The 20432-nt window shown below is 57.3% G+C and overlaps 4 protein-coding genes across 4 annotated transcripts; 2 read left to right on the top strand and 2 right to left on the bottom strand.

Moving 5' to 3' along the window:
- Nucleotides 1-22: 22 nt before the first annotated feature.
- On the bottom strand, nucleotides 23-1196 carry ColSpa_08483 (ATP phosphoribosyltransferase; the record flags this gene model as incomplete). Its single annotated transcript, XM_049274695.1, has 3 exons — nucleotides 23-393; nucleotides 448-1017; nucleotides 1124-1196. The coding sequence occupies 3 exons, from the start codon at nucleotides 1194-1196 to the stop codon at nucleotides 23-25; spliced, it is 1014 nt and encodes a 337-aa protein (XP_049130652.1).
- Nucleotides 1197-3531: 2335 nt separating this feature from the next.
- Nucleotides 3532-5774, top strand: ColSpa_08484 (general alpha-glucoside permease; the record flags this gene model as incomplete). Its single annotated transcript, XM_049274696.1, has 5 exons — nucleotides 3532-3992; nucleotides 4053-4078; nucleotides 4141-4452; nucleotides 4507-4578; nucleotides 4630-5774. 5 exons carry the CDS (start codon nucleotides 3532-3534, stop codon nucleotides 5772-5774), a joined length of 2016 nt encoding a protein of 671 aa, XP_049130653.1.
- Nucleotides 5775-6378: 604 nt separating this feature from the next.
- ColSpa_08485 (V-type proton ATPase catalytic subunit A) lies at nucleotides 6379-6939 on the bottom strand (the record flags this gene model as incomplete). Its single annotated transcript, XM_049274697.1, has 1 exon — nucleotides 6379-6939. The coding sequence occupies one exon, from the start codon at nucleotides 6937-6939 to the stop codon at nucleotides 6379-6381; it is 561 nt and encodes a 186-aa protein (XP_049130654.1).
- A 2877-nt stretch (nucleotides 6940-9816) lies between these two features.
- Nucleotides 9817-12777, top strand: ColSpa_08486 (uncharacterized protein; the record flags this gene model as incomplete). Its single annotated transcript, XM_049274698.1, has 3 exons — nucleotides 9817-10130; nucleotides 10247-12071; nucleotides 12229-12777. 3 exons carry the CDS (start codon nucleotides 9817-9819, stop codon nucleotides 12775-12777), a joined length of 2688 nt encoding a protein of 895 aa, XP_049130655.1.
- Between the last annotated feature and the right edge of the window lie 7655 nt (nucleotides 12778-20432).

The raw sequence follows: 20432 nt of genomic DNA on the forward strand, positions 1-20432 counted from the left end.
TCTTCTTCACATACGGCAAAATCTATCGAGTGTTGTGGATATCGAGCACCAAAATGTCCTGAGCGCCCACGCGGGTCAGGTTGTCCATCACGAGAGCAATCTTCTTCTTCTCGACCATGGAGCTGACAGCGACCCAGCCCTCCTCATCCAACGTTGTGATGGTCGGCGCCCGCTTGCCGGGGGTGATGGCCTTGGCATCAGCCAGGCGGGATCTCTCGATGTTGTACTGGCACAGGACGAACCTCTGAGCTGTGATGACACCGCGGATACGAGCGGCGATGAGCTCGACCAGCTCCGTGTTCGACGGCGAGCGGGACTTGATGAGGCAGGCCTGGGAGTCCACGACGGTGTCGATGGCCTTCAGGCCGGCGGCTCTCATCGTCTCTCCAGACTCTGGGCATCCATATTAGTGCATGGTCAAGTTTGAGTCAATTCGAGGTAACTTACCAACAAGGTCGACAATGCCATCGGCGACGCCCAGCGCGCAAGCGGCTTCGACACTGCCGCTGAGCTCGATGATCTTGGTGCGGAGCTTCTTGGGCGAGGTGTTGCTGTTGCCGTCGGAGTCGATGCCCAGCTCCAGCTTGGCAAAGTGCTCCGCAGCCAGGTTCACGAAACTGGTGCCAATGGTCTTGCCAATCAAGTCCTCCGTTGTCGCGTACGCGCCCTTCTCGGGCACCTGGGTCTGCAGCTTGCAGTGGCCGAAACCGAGCTCCATGACCATCTCGCAGCCGCCGACCTTCTGGATCTCGGCGCCGTCGCCGCTCAGCTCGACAGAGGCCCTCCGGGCCTTGTTGCTGGCGATGACTCCGGCATCGTGCTCCTGGACCTGGTCCCAGCCCGTGATTCCGAGGTCGACGCGGCCCTCGCCGACAAAGGTAGGGATGTCGGCAGCGGGGAGGAAGATGAGGGCGATGGGGAGGTTCTTGACAAGGGCGATGTCGAGGCGGTTCTCGCGGCGGAACTGGATGTCGGCTCCCTCAAGCAGGTTGAGCGTGGCGGAGTTCAGGCGGCCCTCTGCGAAAAAAGAGGCATTGTCAGTTTAGGGCCTCTGGGCAATGTGCTCTTTGGGGGGGGGGGGGGGGGGGGGGGGGGGGGGGGGCGCCTGGAGGGGTTGACTCACTCTTGGGCACGGCGAACAGAAGCCTGCCCTCTAGGCTTTGCGTCGTCGTTAGCTTCTCCTTGAACTGGCTCATGGCGGTCTAGATGGAGGGGTAAAAACCAACTGGTTCACCAGATCCATGGTAGGCAAAGGTAGGGTATGGCGAGGTCGCGGGAGGCGGATTAGGTGATCGGTAGGCGGAGAGAAGGGACCCGTGATTCGAAACGGGATTTCAGGTTGGGTGGGAACGTCGGGCGCGTAGGGATGGAGCACAACGTCGCAGTGAAGCCAATGGTGACGAGATTTCTGCGGCGAAAGCGGCGAGGGGTCTGTGATAGGTCGCACAATGCAGTTCCCAGCGCAGAGGTTTGGGGAGAGGGAAGCGAGAGTGATTCCGAGTCAATTGGTCTGCCTCGGGGACGGCAGATGGTTTTAGGGCGGAAAAGTCGTCAGGTCTGCGCGACTTTCGTTTCCTGGTTCGTGTCTGCGCGGAAGCTGTCCGTGGGGGCTTTCTCGGTTCTGTCTGCGGGTGAGTCAAAAGCCGGGCCAAGAAGAGAGAGGACGGAAATTTTGTGGTGTGGGTTGGCCCGGTTCTAGTGTGCAGCAGACTAGTCGTCACCGCGGGCCATGCCACCACGTTGGCCTATGTCGGAGCTGCGACTGGACCGCAGCGACCGTGAGAGAGCAGCGCGCACGCATACTGGGATGGCGGGGCACGCCGTTGAACGCGGGGCAGTCCTTGGGCTGAGCGACGGCAGATGCCGGAGGGGCAGGGCGGCATCCGACCCCGAAGAGGTGCTGACGCGCGACTGTGCGGCATTGCCTGATTCGTAGGGGAACCCACAGCGGGCCACCATGCCATACAGATCTCACAGATGGGAATATGAGATTGCCCATGTTCAACCGATGGAGGTCTGGTGTCTTTAAAGACACCATGTACTCAGGATGGGAGGTGCGTCGTGTGTCTCGGTCACTGAGGCACGAGAACACCCCAATCGGTCATTGCTTCGGTTAATCTTCAACAACCGGGCGCACTCTCGGGTACGCAGTACTACTAGATGTCGCGTATTCCAGCTTGCCCGGGTTCTGCAGGGGTTCGTGATTGACAATGTGCCGGCGTCTTCAGAGAAAATCACGGAAAGGAGCATCGCCCTTTCGGTTTCAATGTTATGTGTTATTTCGGAAGCGTGTCGTAATTTCCCGCACGCTGCCAGCAGCTCGGTATCTCGACACAATCCAATCCGACTGACGATAGTAGTCCGGGCCAAGCGTCTCTTCCTTGCGACAGTACAAGCAGCACGCAACAGTCCTTCTCTAATCTTGTCACGCCATGCAAACAAGCCGTGGGCCAGCTCTCTTACACAACATTGTCCACTCGTAGTTCCCATCATCCAACCTTGCCCATGCTGTCCGTCGAGTCGACCATGACAGGTCCAGGAAAAATCAGGTTGGATACTCGCCTCAGTGAGATGCGTTGTTACATAGTATCAGTGTGCCAATCAAGCAGACACTCGACCCTGTCGATTGGACGTTCTCCCGCTGGGCTGGAGTGTCACATTCAAACTTCGGAACCCACTGCTCTCCCTCGTTCATCCCCGATGGCCAGAGCTTCCGCCCGCACAGAAGCCTCCGGATATTCTTTCACCAGCCTTCCATTCCAACCGGCGAGCACCTCCCAAACCCTGGAATGTCTTGCAGAAAAGGAAGGGGGAAAAGGCTACAGTTGCGAAGCAGGGCAAACTAAGTTACTATTTGCATGTGCCACGCGCAGCCGTAGCTTTTAGGTGACACCACATTGTCACAAGTCACCCCATGGCCATACTTCTCCCTCGCATCATTTGCAGATTGACTCCCCTCCATCTTATCCACGGATACTGTTTCTTGTACATATTCTTCCCCCAAACGAGCCACACGTCCTGTCCTGGCTTCCTTCCGCCATGTCCAGCCTGCTCCCTGTTCTTGCTTCTATTCTTATACACGCTGCAGTGCTTATCGCCCCCTTGCGTCCACTCCTGTTCCTAATAGTTACTTTATCATAAGCCCCCAGAGCTCTGCGCAATCACACGCCGGCTTTCTTGTCCGACCAAAATCTACCAATCTCGTGTCGCATCGCTCCCTTCCCCGGCCTGATTGACCGTCTCCCCCGGAAATCCAACTCCAGGTGCACCGCAGCTCGGCAAGCAGTAGCTTTCCCGCCCCCTCGGCCTGCTCGCTGCACCTGGCTGGCCGGTCTGGCACTGCACTGCCTGCACCAGTGAACCAATTGTGGGCATGACGCGCACCCAGTCTCGAGCAGATCCGCAGCCGCCGCGACGCCCGAATTACTTTAAACTCGAATCCTGGTCCACATAACCATCGCACCCCTGTTCCCCCCTACCTACGCCCACCCTGTCTCTTGACAGCTTGCGTAGCCCAGGGTGGCCCTTCAAATGGCCCAGACGTCGAGCTCATCGACGTCGCAAGATTCCTCTCACTCTCCTCCTCCTCCTCACCACTACCCTACGTTCTCTTCTCTTGACGACGACGACAACTCGGGTGGGAAATCGACCCCGATTAGGACGCCCTCGAGATCCTTCAGCAGCAGCAGTACCGAAGTAGATGACGTCGGCCCTGCGCCTGTCATCGCGATCCGCAAACCACCCCAAGCGCATCGAGAAGGGGACACGAAACCCTCCGGTCCCCACGACTTTGCCGGCCGCCGAAGGGGCGATTTCAACTACGACAATACCGACGATACCGACGACGACTACGACCACGCAGAGCACGACGCCCTTGTGCTAGAAGAGGATCCTGCCGCCGGGATGTCGAGCTGGGCGGGCCAGCCCTCCATCAGGGGGAGCTCGGAGGCCATGCGAATGATTCTCTTGACCTTCAACACCCTTGGTATCACGTATGTGGGATTTTCTTGCGCAGCGCTGGGTATATAATACTGACGTTTCCTGAACGACAGCTTCACATGGGGAATTGAGATGACATGTACGTAGCCCGCTACGCCAACCGTCACCTACTCCCTCATACTGACATGCCCCGGCAACTAGACTGTACTCCCTACCTCCTCAACCTCGGCCTTACGAAGAGCAACACCTCGCTAGTGTGGATCGCCGGACCGCTGTCTGGATTGATGGTGCAGCCCATCGTCGGCGCGATCGCCGACGAGTCCAAGTCGAAATGGGGCAGGCGGCGGCCGTTCATCGTCATCGGTTCCATCATCGTCGCCTTCAGTCTGTTGACGCTGGGGTTCACCAAAGAGATTGTGGAATTCTTCATATCCGACAAGGAGACGGCCCGGGTCTTCACCATTGTCCTCGCGGTCTTGGCGATCTACGCCGTGGATTTTGCAATCAACGCTGGTGAGTTGGGGTTGTAGAACCCGTCGTAGCGTTTTTGTGGCTTACTCGATCCAGTCATGTCCTGCGCAAGGAGTTTGATCGTCGACACGCTGCCGATCGAGAAACAGCAGACCGGTGCTGCGTGGTGTAAGTGAATTCCGGACCCGTCTCCGGGTTGCATCGCTAATCCCCACAAAGCTAGCAGGATGTCCGCCATTGGACACATGCTGGGCTACGGAGCCGGCGCCATCGACCTCGTCGGTATCTTTGGCACGAGCCTGGGCGACTCGCAGTTCAAGCAGCTCACCCTGATCGCGACGTTCCTGATGGTCTTTTCGTCAGGCGTCACCTGCTGGGCCGTCAACGAGCGGGTCCTGGTGTCAACGAGGTACGACCCACGCAAGGCCACCGGGCGGTTTAAGGTGGTCCGGCAGATCTGGTCGACGCTGCTCCATCTCCCCCCTCGGATCCAGGCCATCTGCTGGGCCCAGTTCTGGTCCTGGATCGGCTGGTTCCCGTTCCTGTTCTACAGCACCACGTGGGTTGGCGAGACCTACTTCCGCTACGATGCCCCCTCGGAGGGAAAAGACTCCAAGGACGCCCTCGGAGACATTGGCCGCATCGGCAGTTTGGCGCTGGTTATATACTCAACCATCACCCTCCTCGGCGCCTGGATCCTCCCCCTGGTCGTGAAATCCCCAGACGACAACAACTTCACGGCGCGGCCGCCCCAGGCCATGGCGCCGTATCTGGACAAGTTCAACAAGAACAAACCGGACCTGATGACGGCCTGGATCTGCGGCCACCTCATGTTCGCCGCCGCCATGTTCCTGGCCCCCTTTGCCCAGAGCTTCCGCTTCGCGACCTTCCTCGTCGCCTTCTGCGGCCTGTCCTGGACCATCGCCATGTGGGCGCCGACGACCTTCCTCGGCATCGAGGTCAACAAGCTCAGCGGGGCCCGCGAAGGCGGCGCGCCGTCGTACCGCCGCCTCTCCAATGACTCCAACATTGAGCTCCCGACGCGGGGCCAGGACCAGCCGCTGCACCTCGAGCACGGGCCGGACGAGGGGGGCCAGCAGGCGACGTCGTCCACGGGCGAGCTGTCGGGCATCTACTTTGGCATCCTCAACATCTACACCACGCTGCCGCAGTTCATCGGCACATTCATCAGCACCGTCGTCTTCACCATCCTGGAGCCCGGCAAGAGCCCCGAGCTCTCGGACGCGCCGGAGCACGAGCACCACAGCACCGACGGCCCCAACGCCATCGCCGTGTGCCTCTTCATCGGCGCCGTGTGCGCCGTGGTGGCGGCGTTTGCGACGCGGAAGCTAAAGTACTTGTGACCTGGTTCGGAGGCAGGAGCTAAGCGAGGGTGACACTTGTTGTTGTACGAGTAGTGTGGGCATAAAACGGCGTTTTCGGCAGAGGACTTGGACTTTTCCTCGACATCTCATGTTAGCGACAAGGAGCCGCCGACACGGTCTATACTGCGGTTAGGAGTTGGTAAAGGAAATGCTACGAGGCTGCGTGTGTCCGCGGCCGGCTTCTGCTACATGCGGCAGCCATTTTTTGTTGTTTGTATACATCACCGTTCTCCTCAAGGAATCCGTCGTCCAGAACCAGTGCGTGTAAATCAATGTCTTTGTGTGAATGTTTGTACGTGGAGCTGCTCACACCGAAGCATGCTGCCGAGGCCTTATGTACAAGTAAGTCCGCTTTCATTGCCGCCAAGCCGTCCCTGCAGTCGCGCATGTGCCGGCGCTTGCCCAAGGGTATCTCGAATATCTCATCGCGCACATTGGCCCCCCCCCGGCCTCTGCCGACTACATTCCCCATAGCACATGGCGGGTGGTTCTGCATCGCTCGAGAGGCGGTGTTGATTATAGTTAAGCTCGTCGTGGTGTGTTATCCCCCTCCCACCCCCACATCCTCCCTTCGTCGAAACGCTCACTTGTCCTTCTCGTTCTCGTTCTCGGAGACCTTCTCCCACTCGTCCTCGGTGCTAACGCTCGACTGCGTACCCCCGTTCGTCGAGTCCTCGGCCCCGGCCTCTGCTGCTGCTGCGGCGGCGGCGGCGGCGGTGCGTCGCTTCAAGTCGGCGGCCTGCTGCTGCTCAGGCGTCTCGACCTGGCTGCTCCCCGCCGCAGCACCCTTCTTTCCAGCCCCTACGCCGCTGGCGACGGCACCCTCGACCTCGGTGTCGCTATCATCGGTCCCCTGGTTGTTGCCGGCGCCGCCGATCCCCGAGGAAGAGGCCTCGGCAAGGCGGGCTTTCTTGGCCTCCTGCTCAGCGTGGATGGCGAGCTCGTTGACGAACCAGTTGATGGCGAACCAGAGGAAACCGCTGAGGAAGGAGAGGATAACAAAGTGGATGCTCCAGGTCGTCAGGAGGAGGACGGCGAGGAGGACTTGGAGAGAGGCAAAGGTTGCGTTCGCGGCGCGGACGAGGGTCGGGGTCGGGCCTGGGACGAAGATTGACTCCCAGAGGTTGGTGATGAAGGACGCCATGGTGGTTTGTGGTGGGTGGTGGTCGGGCGAAGTATTCGGATGGGATACAGTCGCTCGGGTAGAAGATGACGCCTGTCGTTGTACGGTTCGGTCGCTCGTTTGTTCTACTCTCGGTGATGTGATGCGCGAGACCGGCGAAGCAGTGCGTGAAGCGCGCTGAATGTGGATGCGAATGGTTTGCTTTGGGTGGGTTCTGATGGCGGGGGCCAAGCTTCGGAGGGGCGAGCGAACTCCTCTTGGTCGCAGATACGTAAGATCTATGGGGCGCGATGATGCAGTGAGCAGCTGTTACCGTGAATGTTTAGCGTTCTCGCGGCGAATACAATGTTGGACTGTGTTGTTCGTTGCACGTAGTCAGACAGCAGGATACTGGCGGTAAGAGCGCATAATAAATAGCGTTATGGGTTGAGGAGCGTCAAATGGCTGGGGGGGCGGAAAATATGGCGGTGTTGGTGTTGGTATTGGTGGGCAGGAGAGGGGTCCGACTGCTTGAGGTAGGTGGTGCAGGTGAGGAAGGTAATACGGGTGGTACAGTACCGTGGGCAATGACACAACACGCCGGGTCGGGGCGGAGGGGAGGGGAAGGGTTGAGTTAAATGTACCTCTTTTTTTGCCAAACAACACAGCGAACAAGACACGTTATGAATCGGTTCCGAGAGGATGCAACGTGGTCACTCGGTTACTGAGGATAGTAGTTTTTACTTTAGTAGATCGGAACGAGTGGCATGCCGACAGTGAAAAGGTGACCGTGGCCTCGCGATGGTTGAGACCGAGTGACGTGGAAGAAAACGTAGGTCTGTCTGCCTCTTTGGGCGGGCCTGGGGCGGAGGTGCATCAAATACCAAGCGGTCTACTCAGTGTCATACGGAAGCCTGTTAGGCAGGCGGCTTCTTTTTTCTCGGTGAGGTCACGTAACCCCCCAAAGAGAACACGAGAAGGTATTAAAGCATAATAAACGGAACTCTGTGAGAGACGCTGGCGCCATGGACAGCACGCGGTCCCCTTTGGAACGATCCCATACGGGGGACGAAAAGGAGCGGTGGCAGTGGCCGGAATGACCCCTCCATGAGCTGGGGGAAACGTCACCGTCGCGGCCATTTCCGTGGGGTCGTGACCTCTCTCTTACACAATGCTTTAATGAGCCGAAGCGAGGCGACGGGCCTGCTGACCACGGATTCGGTGTCAGCCGTATTGGGGATTGGGGGCATGTTCTATTGCTGTTTCCTTTAGTTTCCCGATTTCAAAGATGCACGGTATTGATGACTGGATAGGCGTGTTCAAGACTTGCGGCCTTCCTTCAGTGAGCATCTTGCGAGCTTAGGGTGTTTAGCATGGCAGACTGCGATCGAGGCGTCGGCTTCAAACTCAGCCAGGAACAGGAAACCCAAGAATGCTTCTGGGAGTCAGTTAATGCAGCACCGGCTGCAAGATAGGAAGGCCGGTTTTGTCAAAGAACTTTGACAAAGACGACCTCCAGATGGTTGTTTGTCCTGTGTGTCAACCGAAGATCGATGGCATGCGGGTCATGCGTAGAAGCTTAAATGCTCATCGTCAGTGCTGTCGAGCCAAGCAAGAGGACTGCTTGGATGTCATGGCGTAGCTGAGGTAAAGCAATGGTGAGCGGGTTCCAGCTGAATCGAGCTCAGTTGATGAGTGGAACAAGACTGATTCAGATATCTGGAAAGCCACAGTTGTTGTGGCAAGGCTGACTGAGTCTAAGAGAGGAACTGGAACACACACCAAGCAGCTGAACCTTCAGGTCGCACTTGGTCGAGATGCCCATGTTCCCTCGACTGCCATCCGGGGGTTGGAAGCCGACGCTTTTAATCTACTTGATTCGCATGGCTGGCCTGTCTGTGTGAAGCACGCGGGCTGGTCTGGCGTCTGTCCCCAGGGTCGTTTTCAAACGGGGAAGGAGCTCATTTGTTTCCAGTCACTGGTGCCGCCGCTCGCCAGAAGCAGGAACCACATTTCCGGGGTACCGCCCCCAATTCCGTAACTCGAGGAGCGGGACTTCCAGATTTGTGGATCTCAACGGAGACACCCCTGCCGCCATGCTATGCCTTGAATTGGTGCCTCCCAGTGAATAGTGACGAAGCACTCCCCAAGACGAGGGGAAGCTTTCGATACGGAGTAGCGTACTGGCTCTTCAAGGAACATCCTGCTCTGTGCTTCGTCTCTTCTTTTTCTCCTCCCGTCCCGTTGCAAAGTCGCAAGTATCTCGCTTCGAGCCGGAGGAGTCGGAGTTTTCCAACCTTCAAGCAACATCAAAAGCTGAGGTAAGCTAGCCCAAGTAGGTACCCTTGATATCCGGGGAACGTGTGACCGGGCCATCCACCTTAGCGCGCGCGCGGAGCACTTCGAAGGCTGGAAAGCTGGTCACCACAGACCAGACACCAGACACCATCCGCACCGATCGACGACTGACGACAGACGACCAACCACAACCACTACCGTCGCTTCCTCCTCACCGAAGAGCCGCAGCGAAAATTCATGACACCCATGTTCGCCTTTCCCGACATGACATGATTGGCCTCGCTCGACCAACACCGTCACTAGCCATTTTCTGATCCCCGTTGACGAAGCGCTTCCCGCCTGCGGTCTCTTGATTGCTGTTTCTTTCAATCGCCTTTCCGACGCGCACTCCGACCCCCCCATCCGCGGATCCGACCTGACGTACGCGCCTGCTCATCTAATCTTCCCGCGATTCCTTCGACCGCCTCCTCTTGACGTCGCCTCATCCACGGTATTAACCTTACAAAAGAACCCCACTACTTCAGGAAAGAGAATCGAACCACATCACTGTCACGGTTGATTCCCTCGACTCATCGTCGCTGCCGTTGCGATCCGAAGCATGCGCCGCGGGCCCTTGTGATCATGGCCCCAGCCCTGCAAACAACAGACACCACGACCCATCACGCCGCCGAGTCGCATCCAAACGAGGTCGTGCCTCCTTATCACAATGGCGCACAAGCCCACTCCTCGTCCGCCGACAACGATGTCAACCCCGATGCCGGAGCAGACCCTTCAACCGTCATGCGCAAGCTCATGAAGGGAAAGGACAAGGAATGGGATGCTGTCGTGTCCGTTCGCTCGGCGAAGAAGAAGCTCACCCTGCTTGAGCTGCCTGTGGACATCTTGAGGCTGATTATTAAAGAGGCAAGTCGGCCGCCAACTCCCGCTTCAATACCGTATCTGGCCTTACTGACCTTTGCGCTTCTCAGATCACCCACACGAATGACCTTACCTCGCTCGCCCTGACTAACTCGAACCTCCACAACCTCGCGATTCCCCACATCTATTCCAGGTTTGACATTGTCTGGCCTGACGCCACACAAATGACGACGTCCGACTCCAAGAGCGTCGATGCCCTCACCTATGGCCTTTCCACCATCTGCCTCGGCAGCTCCTTCGCCCGCCGCACCCGCAAGATGCTCTACCCAGGCTACACACCTAGCTACGGCCCCGCCGTCCGACGACAGAAGAATGACTACGCCAAGTACACGAGAAAGTTTTCGTTGGGAAACGGCCCGCACGACTGGGTGGCGGAATACATGATATCAAAGGAGAGCGGCAAGATGCTGGGCACGCTGGTGGCGCTGGCTATTGAGAAGATGGTCAACCTCGAGACCTTTGTCTGGGATATGCCGACTGGCGTTCTGTCTGACATCTTCATGGCGTTGGCGTCCATTCCAGAGCAGTGCCCGGATGGCGAGTCGAAGCTCGAAAAGGTCTGGGTGAGATGGCACGACAACTCCGAGAGTTCGAGCTCTTCGGCATCCTCGAGCCCCCCTCCGCCAAACCCGCCCCATGCGACAGTGCCCGCCGGCAGCAACCTCACTGCGATCGGTATCCTGATTCCCTCGGACGCTGTCCATCCGACACCGCGGGCTGCGATACCGTATGCGGAAACCCGAGTCGAGTTCCCTACCTTCAGCGTCCTGCCTCCGGTCAAGAGTTTGACTGTTTTGGACATTGACGAGCTCGCTTATCTGGATGAGATGGCAATAGTCATTGAACGATCCAAAGACCGTCTGCAAGAATTGCGCGTGGGCATATCCCCGAAGGCCATTTACAAGGACTTTGTTCAGACATGGGATGGACCCGACTTGCGGCAAATTGACCGGGATGCTAGATGGCCTGGCGAAAGCACCATTGGCGAGAGAAGGCTGGGCGGAGTCTTGGGCGTTCTGGTCGGCCGAATTTATGACATCCGTCGGAAGACAACCTCGAGGTCCAAGGAAAAGGCTCCTGTGTCGTCCTCCTATGGGACACAGCAGACGGACACAGCTCCCGATTCGGACTCCGTAGAGACTTCTACCACACTAGGAGACCCCGAGAATACGGGGACAGACGACCTGCAAGCGGACGTTGCAGTCGAGTCGGGTCAGGCCGCGGACCTTTTGACAGGAACAGGATTTGCCTCGAGCACCAATGAGGATGGCAATGGCAGGCCGATGGAAGACGTGCAATTCGAGAAGGAGCCTGCGACTGGCGACATCAATGCCAGTGAGGCACCGTCCGGTTTGTCACGGAAGAGATTGGACGGCAAGCTCAAGCTACGTACGCTCGAGCTAGAGAGAGTTCCTCTGTCAATTCAGGTTTGCTGCCAGGCGATCGACTGGACAGTCTTGACGACACTGACTATACTTGAATGCGCCCAGCATGAGCATCTCTGGAAGGCTCTGCGGAGGCAATTCGCCCCCACTCCGATAACGAGACTCGGGTCTCATCATCACCAGATCGGCCCTCACAAGCAGGCCATGGAGTATCACCTCAGCCTCAAGAGCATTCACACCGACGTGACTTCGACTTCTCTCATCAGCTTCCTCAGGGACACCTTGGCACCAAACAGCCTGGAAGTCCTGTTCTTGCAGGATCGGAGACGAGCCAGTGGCCCGCCGGCCGTGACTATTGAGCAGATCTTTAAGGGAGTCATCAAGAAGCATCGGTCGAGCTTGCAAAAGGTGCTCCTCGACAGTTCGGATCGGAAGCGCAGTAACAGTAATGCACCGACGGATGCCTCCCGTTGGCGCAACTGGGTGCTGCCGACAGACATGCTGCTTTACATGACGAGCGGGCGCATGGCGAACATCAGGGAACTCGCTGTCTCCCTGTACTACAAAGATTGGGTGAGTATTTCTGACTTTCCCCTCCTATTTTGAGCCCACCTCACGAATCAGCTGTCAAGTGACGGCCGTCATATTGTTCTTTGACTACCTCTGTTGGGAGACGTGCGTCGATGATGACGTTCAGCACTGACTGGTATTACAGCACACATTCCTCCAGAGGCTGCCGAATGTTCCGCAATTACGGTCACTTAACCTGCAACACATCGCCGATCACATACTCGGCAATTTCGACTCAAGAGAGTTGGCCCTGCAGCTGGTGGACATCATAACTCTGCGCCCTGAAATCCAGCTCTGCTACGTGGGCATTTCAACTAAGTGTTTCGAAATCCTGGAGAGCAAGCCGGTGGAGGAGGGCGGTGCTTCAACCACGAGCGTCACGGCCGATCACGGCGTGATGGGACACGACTCCGGGATCGACGGGGAGGACGACGAGGACGATGAGGAGGATGGCACGGACGACGAGACGGCGAGCCAAGTGGACGAGGATACCTCCGAAGAGGAGGCAGAGGACGATGATACCCCGGCGAGTGCGGTAGACGTGGAGGACTCGCAGTCGGAGGCGTCCGTCGGGGCACAGGACTCGGACGACGACGATTCGATGCGTGACGTCGATTGCGGCCATTCGCGGCCACGTCTCCGGCTTCGCGAGATTCTGTTTTATGACGACAAGGTGGCAATCTTCAAGGCTCGGCACGGGAGACTGTAAAGCCGTAAGGGCAAGACGAGGAGAGAGTGCTTCAACGACAGGCAGGTTATTGGTTGGTTACAGGACAAAAAAAAAGAAGAAGCTTGCATAACAGAAGCGTGGCATATGCAGCCGTTACAGTGAACGAGGTTGAATACTGCGACGACGGGTTTTTTCTCCTCTGGGAGCATGTTTCTTGAGAATTTTGGAGAGTTTCTTTTTTCATTTTAGGAAACTAGCTTGTCTCTCTTTATTCTTTCTTTCCTCAATTGATATCCACCTCCTTGTTGTCAAAACCACGAGGAGTATCGTTTGTTCACCAGTCACTTTTGCTGCTCTTGTGTCCCCGCTCATGACCGTATCATCTGATGCTCGGTTCACGGAGCTCGGCCTGCCTTTCGTTTGCTTCTCTGAACGAAGGGGCAACTCGGTCTCCGATCTCGCGACTTATGGGTATACCTGCTGAAGATGTGGTGGTGGGTGGTCTCGCCGCATACCCACGCAACGCCCGCATACTGCGGCCCCCGAAGCTACCTGCAGGACGGACGTACAGGATCCAACGTCGAGAGAAGAACAAGGAGAAGCGGACTGGCTAGGCCGGAAGGGTTAGGTTCCATGATGGAGCCACTGGCACGTTACTTCCTCCCGAACCCCGTCCTCTCCCAATCTTGTTGCCTTGATTGCTCGCCCCTGCCCCGTCCATCCTTGAGGGGGGGGGGGAGGGGTTATCGATTCTCAAGGAGGGAATGGTTGTGAACATCGAAGGGTGAAGGTGGGGGTATGGGATGGGATGGGATGCGGATGCGGATGCGTAGGGCTTGCATGCTTGGCCGTTTCCTTGTCTGCGAGAAGAGCCAAGATGTGCCAGGCAACCTTTTGCTTGCGCGCGCGCGTGTGTGTGTGTGGGTATGTGTATGTGTGTCCATGGTGCTGGAGATGTACACGTACAGGACGGGTCTAGGACAGAAAGATGAAGCCTAGAGACACAGCCCTGCGGTTAAAGTGAGCTGCAAGCGCTGCTGGGGGACGACCATGGTGGCCCCCCACCCTCAACTCCCCTCGCCTCCGCCTCCCGCCATTGGCCCCCGTCTCTTGAGACCTCGAGGAGCTGTGAGGGTCTCAAAGGGGTAGGACCAGATTCAGACGTCTCTGAATGGCCTACTCAAGAAGGAGGTGGGAGGCGTGAGCAGTCCAACGGAACTTAGCCCGGCGGCCACCACACCACTCTGCTCTACCCCCCCTATCTCTTCGCCTTGTATTATACCTCCTCCTTCCACAGGGCTTGTATGGGTACAGCTTGTCGTGGAGTCCTGCAGGCTTGGTCAGCCATGGGAGACGCATCGTGGTGATAACTAGCCCCCGGCGGCTGTCCGGCGAGTCAAGGGGGCCCAGATCCCCATGAGAAGAGAGGAAAGAGGGGGTTAATCATTGCAGGATAGCTCGGCTACCCTTGGGAGATCATGGGCTCATCTCCTCCGTAGGTAAAGTATGCCTGCCTATCCCTTACCCCCCCCGCTGGCGAAATCATGTCCCGTTTCCGACACTTACAGCATATCCCCATCCACTCAGAGTCTTCTCGGCGAGGAGGATCCGATTGCAATCAAAGGCCTGCGGGGCGACATCAAGGTACAGACCAGGCCAGCAACACCCTCAACCAGCCCTATCCGGGAGAGGCGCGAGGCGCGGTTCCTTGGGGGCTCGCTCGCGCTGCGGCAAGGAAGGGGAGGGGAGGCAGCAGGGAAAGACAGGACTGAATGGAAAATTTTCTGACCAGAGACGTGGGAAAGGAATCAAGCGGGAGGATCTCAATCCTTGTCTTCGTTGAAGAGGGGGGGAGAGGGGGGACACCAAGGGCAGGTGGGATAGGACAGAACTGGACGCCGTTAGAAATCATGGTGCTGGGAGCGGCGAACTAGGGATTCCCTCACTTGCTGTCCGGCCCGTCGTCCTATTTGCGATCCCGGGTGGGAGGTCAGAAGGGAGCTGGACCTTGGCAGGTGCTGAGTGGCCAGAACTGGACATGACTACATACGGCCACCGCACGAAGGTGAGGCCATTTCGATATGACCACGGGCGGAGGCTCAAAGTCGACATGAACTCAATGATTGGTAGAGAGTGCGCTTACTTTACGCTCGGGTTGGCGATGTGCAATGCCGACTTTGATGTCAGCAAGCCAATATTGGACGGGAGGAAGACAGATACAGCAACAAGGATTACGTTGGCGCTGGCAAAGCTGCTGCTTGATAATCCCAGTGAAAGATATGGCAACTCGGCACCGAGTTCTGAACCGAGTTGCAAAGGGCATCGAAAGTAGCACCGAGAAAAGCAGTGGGCAAAGGCCTGTTGAATCTGGTTCTCGAGGATGGATAACCCGGCCTGACAATCTGACATGCACTGTCGAGGTCTCGAGAGGCGGCATTACCGTGGTCCGCTGGCATCGAAGAGTTCGTTTATCGTGGGCCCTTCGCCATGGCATGCCGTCACTTGTCAACAGAAGCGCAGATGATGGGCTCAGTCGACGGGGAGGGAGGACTAGTTTGACCTGATTACAATCACTTGCGGTCAGAGCACCGTTTGCCCCCATGTCAGGATCCCAACAGTTTCCTATTCTCTACGGCAGCAAAGCCTGCCCCTACAGGTCTGATTTAACCCCAGTCACCACTTTCCCCTCTCGTCCCCGCCGAGAGATGTAGACAGGCAGACCGTATGACCGGACTTGGGTCCGTCCAGCAAGAGCTTCCGTGGGGGACGACAACGTGGCTGTGGCCCTCCCCCATCGACTAGAAGGGCAGCGTTCTATGCAGCTTCAGTGTGTCCATCCGCATCGAGGGGCCCAGCGCCCCGTTCAAATCCTTCCCATGGCCGAACCCCCTCCTCCTTCGTGCAAAATCATAGGACTCGCTCCGTCCATCGACCGACATCTCGGCCGGCCGCCGACGGATAAACCAGATACCAGGGGCCAGGGACGTGAAACCACATTGTGCCATCGAGATCACGTCCGTCCAAAATAGAAACAAAAGAATCTTGGAGCCTAGAATCTGTCATTGCCCCTCAATGTCCGGACGGCGCGCAATGGTTGGTCTGTGAGGCCCGTAGGATCGGCCTCCCTGTGTGGCCACGCCCCGTCACCGCCGGTGCCCCAGCCACAGCTTGGAGGAGCGCCCGCATGCCGCTCAAGCCACGTACGTCCGCGAACCGCAGAGACGAACAGCATCGGCGTTGGCTAGGTCGGACTGGGCTGAGGTGAGAACGAGGTCGTGATGCCCACGAGGCTGACAGGTTTCGTAGCACCCGCCAATGACATCCCGACAAACGCGCTCGCGTTCATCGTTCATGCCTTGTCCTGTCTCGTCTGATGCTTCGACTCGACCTATCCGGCACCTGCTTACCGTCGATGACGAGTATACGCCGCAGTGCATCAGACTGCCGATACCAGAGCTTCGAGAGGTTGGATCTTCGCCGCTAGCCTCTCAGACGTCGCTCTGGAGTTGAGACATGCCAGTCATCAACCGGCGTCAGCCACATTGCAAGAGCCCATTGGCCTCACAAGCCGTGCGCCCCCTTACCAATTCCACGCACACAGGCATTTGTAAGTCATCTCCACGGTACGGAAGGCCACATGGAAGCCAACAGCCCCGAGTGGCATCGGGCGTCTGAGCCGGATCGGCCACGACTACAGGGCTGATGTCGAAAAGTCCGACCGCGAAGCCGAACACCTATGGTTTCTGGCGAGATGGTGCAGGCTGATGAAACTGGCGGTGCACACGAGCTGCATCCGGTTGTCCCGACCATCGCAACGTTGATACTGCTCCTTTTCTCCCATTTCCTGCTCAAAGACATACTTTCAAAGTAGTCGAGTCTGCGCTTTGCCTAGAAAAAGAGGGAGAATGGTCCAGAACGACAGGCCACTGGCGCCTTGTTCTGGCATTACAGACGTTAAAGTTCTTGTTTCTTCCAGATCGATTCTACGGTGGTTGGAGTGGGCGGGTAAACAGCGGGAGATGGATCGCGGAGCGGGCCAGGTGCTCCCACCAGAGGAGTTCTCCCGCGTAACTGCGGCACGGGCGTGGACGGAAAAGAACTGCTGCAAGGACGACGGATTACATGCGCCATTTCAACGGTCCTCGGCGCCCTGTTGGCCCAATTTCTCTCTCTCTCCATGCACCAAGACGGGGGGGGGGGGGCGTGGTGTCTCTGGCAGCTCGTGGCCGTGGTCGCTCAGGGCGCTTGGGGCAAGACGTTGAATCCTCCCGATGAGCCAAATCATCCATGTCCACAACGAACCTGAACTGAAGGCGGCCGCGGGATGGATCGCACCGTTGCATTCCTCGGCCATAGGCACCCGACGATGGAAGGACCGTAGTTTATTGTGATTTTGTGTGGGGTTGGCTGGAGGGCGCGATTGGCACGTTCGGTTTCTTCCACGAATTCCCCACAACGAACCGCAAACAGAACCGAACCGGCTGGTGAGAAATTCGTATGACAGTAAGCCGCGAAGTCTCCATAACCTAGAGCGGGGGGAGGGGGGGAAGAGAGGGGCCAAAGATCGCCGGTAGGTGAGTCTTTGTCTGTCCGTGGGCGGCGCAGCCGCAGTGTTCAATACCGTAGGGCAACCGGATGTAACAGTGCTTGGCCACGTCGAGCGTGCAGGTGACGACCCTAGCTCGAGACATCAATTTGGGCCGACTACTTCAGCTCACCCGTTTACAGGGGCTCTGCAAGACGAGACTGCTCCCTCTATAGGTGGACAGGCGGTCATCACACTGTTTTGGAACCTGCTGCTGCATGTCAGACTTTGGGGCATTCCAGGACGCACTCGGAGAGCGGTTGGTCCCTCGTAGGGCTGGGAGGAACATCAGGGGTGGCAGCGGAAGGATTCTAGGTGTGTTGCCTGGTCAAAGGTGGGCGAGCGAGTACGGATACAATCGGGTGGGTTCGCCTGCATAGGCGTAGGTGTAGGAAGCAGCTGGGTCGAGGGCGTACAGCCAAGCGTCAAAGGCTCGCCTGGTTCGGCCACTGCGTAGTGGAGCGTGCGAGAGAGAGACAGAGGGAGAAAAGGTACCAAGTAGGCGGCCAGCGCAGGCCGGGCATGACGTCTTGGGTGCGCGTGCTCGTGGAACGTAGCTCGAGACACTTGTGGGAATGGTGGAAATTATCCAGGATGAGACCTCTGAAAGGCGCGAGAACGAAGTCCGTTCGTGAAAAAAGGGGGCGTAGAAGCAGCGTGGAACTTTGCAACGGGTGTATGATGAAGATGACGTCGTGAAATCGAAGCCTGCGCCGTCCTCGCGCATATCTCACCCGCGAATCGGCAAGCACAGCAGGCGATATTTTGGCGTGCGTGCATGCACACGCACGGAGAGGGAAACCAGAAGAGGCAGCTCAACCCTCTCCCACATGCAGTCTGCCGTCCGGTGTGAGCCAGACGCGTCGTCCCAGGCCAGCCCTACATTGGCTCCCTCGCCCTATAGGGCCCAGATGGATGGGCATCGGGGTCCTCGGCTTGTGCAAGACGGCGTGGCGGGCCAGGTTGCGTTCAACCTAGGAACGGCTGGAATTTGCAAAACGGCGATCTCGCGTGTGGCATTTCAAATATGCTGACACCTTTGGCGACGAGCGCCCGCAAGACTGTGTAGCATGCCTGTGTGCTGCCCACAAAGTGGTCGGAGGCCGGCGGAGGGTCACGAGATGCTGCTGATGGGCGGGGCTGGGTCCGAGACGGAAATCATTGCAGCTTCCACCATGGACATTTGTGTAAGCTTGATGTTGGTTCCCAGAGGCAAGGTGTGATGATGGTGCAGAATTACCGAATCGGAGACCCAGGAGAGCTCCTCGGCGACTTTTGTCTTCAACGGGTGAGCCTAATGACAAACCGGGGCAACAGGCATGGCGTGGATCGGCACGACATGCGATCAACTTTGGATTGAAGGCTCGCTCTGGGTTGTGGCCCAATGATAGACTGCATAGGCTCTCGCGAGTGTACAGTAGAGCTATTGATGGATATGACTCGGCCATCGAGTGGTGTTTACTGGGACCGTGTTGTAGCTTTTCCTGTCAAGTGCTACGGGACAGCCATGCCAGAGAAAATAGACACCTCTGACCGACTCGCGATCAATCGGCGACGCTTACAATGGCAGCAACCATGACACCTGGGAGGGTTACATCGATGCGCACCAATCTTTGGAAATGCAAATCGCGGGGGCCAAAGCTGGACGGCGGAGTTCTGGGTTAAGGGGTGGGGTGCTGCTCGGGTTTGTTTGTCGGCTGTCAAGTGCAGCGGAACATTCTGGAGGAACCGCGAAGCAAATCACAGTCAACCGTAACCCTGGTGAGCGTCCATCTGGGAGGAAAGATAAGTCAACAGTCGAACTAAAGACCTCAACCCACGCGTGTTGCAATATCCACGGGAGGGGCCGCGACTGTCAGCGTTGGGTTACCTAGCAAAGGCCCTCGTCTTTGTTTTTCTGTTCATTTCCGAGGGAAAAGCAGTTTCGGTGCAACCTCGCCTAGCGCCGTTGTCATTGGGTCTACGACTTGGCGGTCTCGTTCTGACTTGTCCTCATTGATGCATTTACGGTTAACTCCGAGAGATACGAACGGAGCGTCTGTCAGGCTGTCCGACCATGTCGTTGGGCGAATCCCGAAGTCTCAGTGCTTACTCGCCCTCGTCCGTCCGTGGCCTGAGTCAATGCGGGCCCGACCATCTGGTCTCCATTTTGATGGGCAGTCACCAACGTGGCAGCCATTCTTGTTGGTTACCAGAAGGACGACGTGGATGCCAACCGGGGTCATGAGCACCTGTGCCGCTGTGGGATAGAGTGAACCGGTCTACCGTTACTATAGTTTTTTCCTCGTTTGCTGTGTCCTCGCATTCTCATCTAAGAAGCGGGATGATGATGATGATGATGATGCTATCTCCAGGATTGTCGTATCTGGCGACCGTGGTAACCAGAATAGGCGCCCAGAGACCACTGATGAGGCCGTGACAGGCATCAATATGATTCGTAAGTCTTGGCGAGATTATCGAAACATGAAGACAACCCATGACCAAGCGGAGCAGCCTTTCCACTATACGCAAAAGACAGCAAACTCCTTGGATTCTTACATACATTGCATAGAAGCCATTGTCGATCCGAGGCTGTGGGGATACCGGGGGTCATCCGAAGTCTCACTTCGTGGCCTTTCCCGTTCAGGTAATTCGTAAATCTAGCCAGACGATCGGTGAGCACTCATCTTCGATCTCTCCCGCTTCCTGCGTTTCCATCCTTCTATATCTCACATAATCGGGGGAACGGACAGGGGTCGGCCTGCTCGATGAGAATGTAGCCACCCGGCGCCGTTGCGCGAAATGCGAGAACTCAAAACATCGTAAATACTCCTCTCTTGGTGGCATGAAGCGAATCGCACCCTGGCGATAGTGAATAACTCTGGGTGGCGTGAGCAAAGTGATTACCCAGCTGAACCTGCAGCAGCGGTTTGTGACCCATGGGTTTCCTGGAAGGTCTCCAATGAGCCCCCGCGAGCTGCTTACATCCCGTGCGGGAGTTGTTGTTTGATGAGAAAGAGTCTCAGTCTTATTGCAGGAGCCAGTCGGGAAAAATTCAGGCGCAAGGGAGTCATCATTGTTCACGAGCAACCCTCGCTGCAGTGGCCTGGTTCCTGAGCTCTCATACAGA

This window comes from Colletotrichum spaethianum (genome assembly GCF_022836535.1).
Source record: "Colletotrichum spaethianum MAFF 239500 DNA, contig23, whole genome shotgun sequence".
NCBI lineage: Eukaryota > Fungi > Ascomycota > Sordariomycetes > Glomerellales > Glomerellaceae > Colletotrichum > Colletotrichum spaethianum.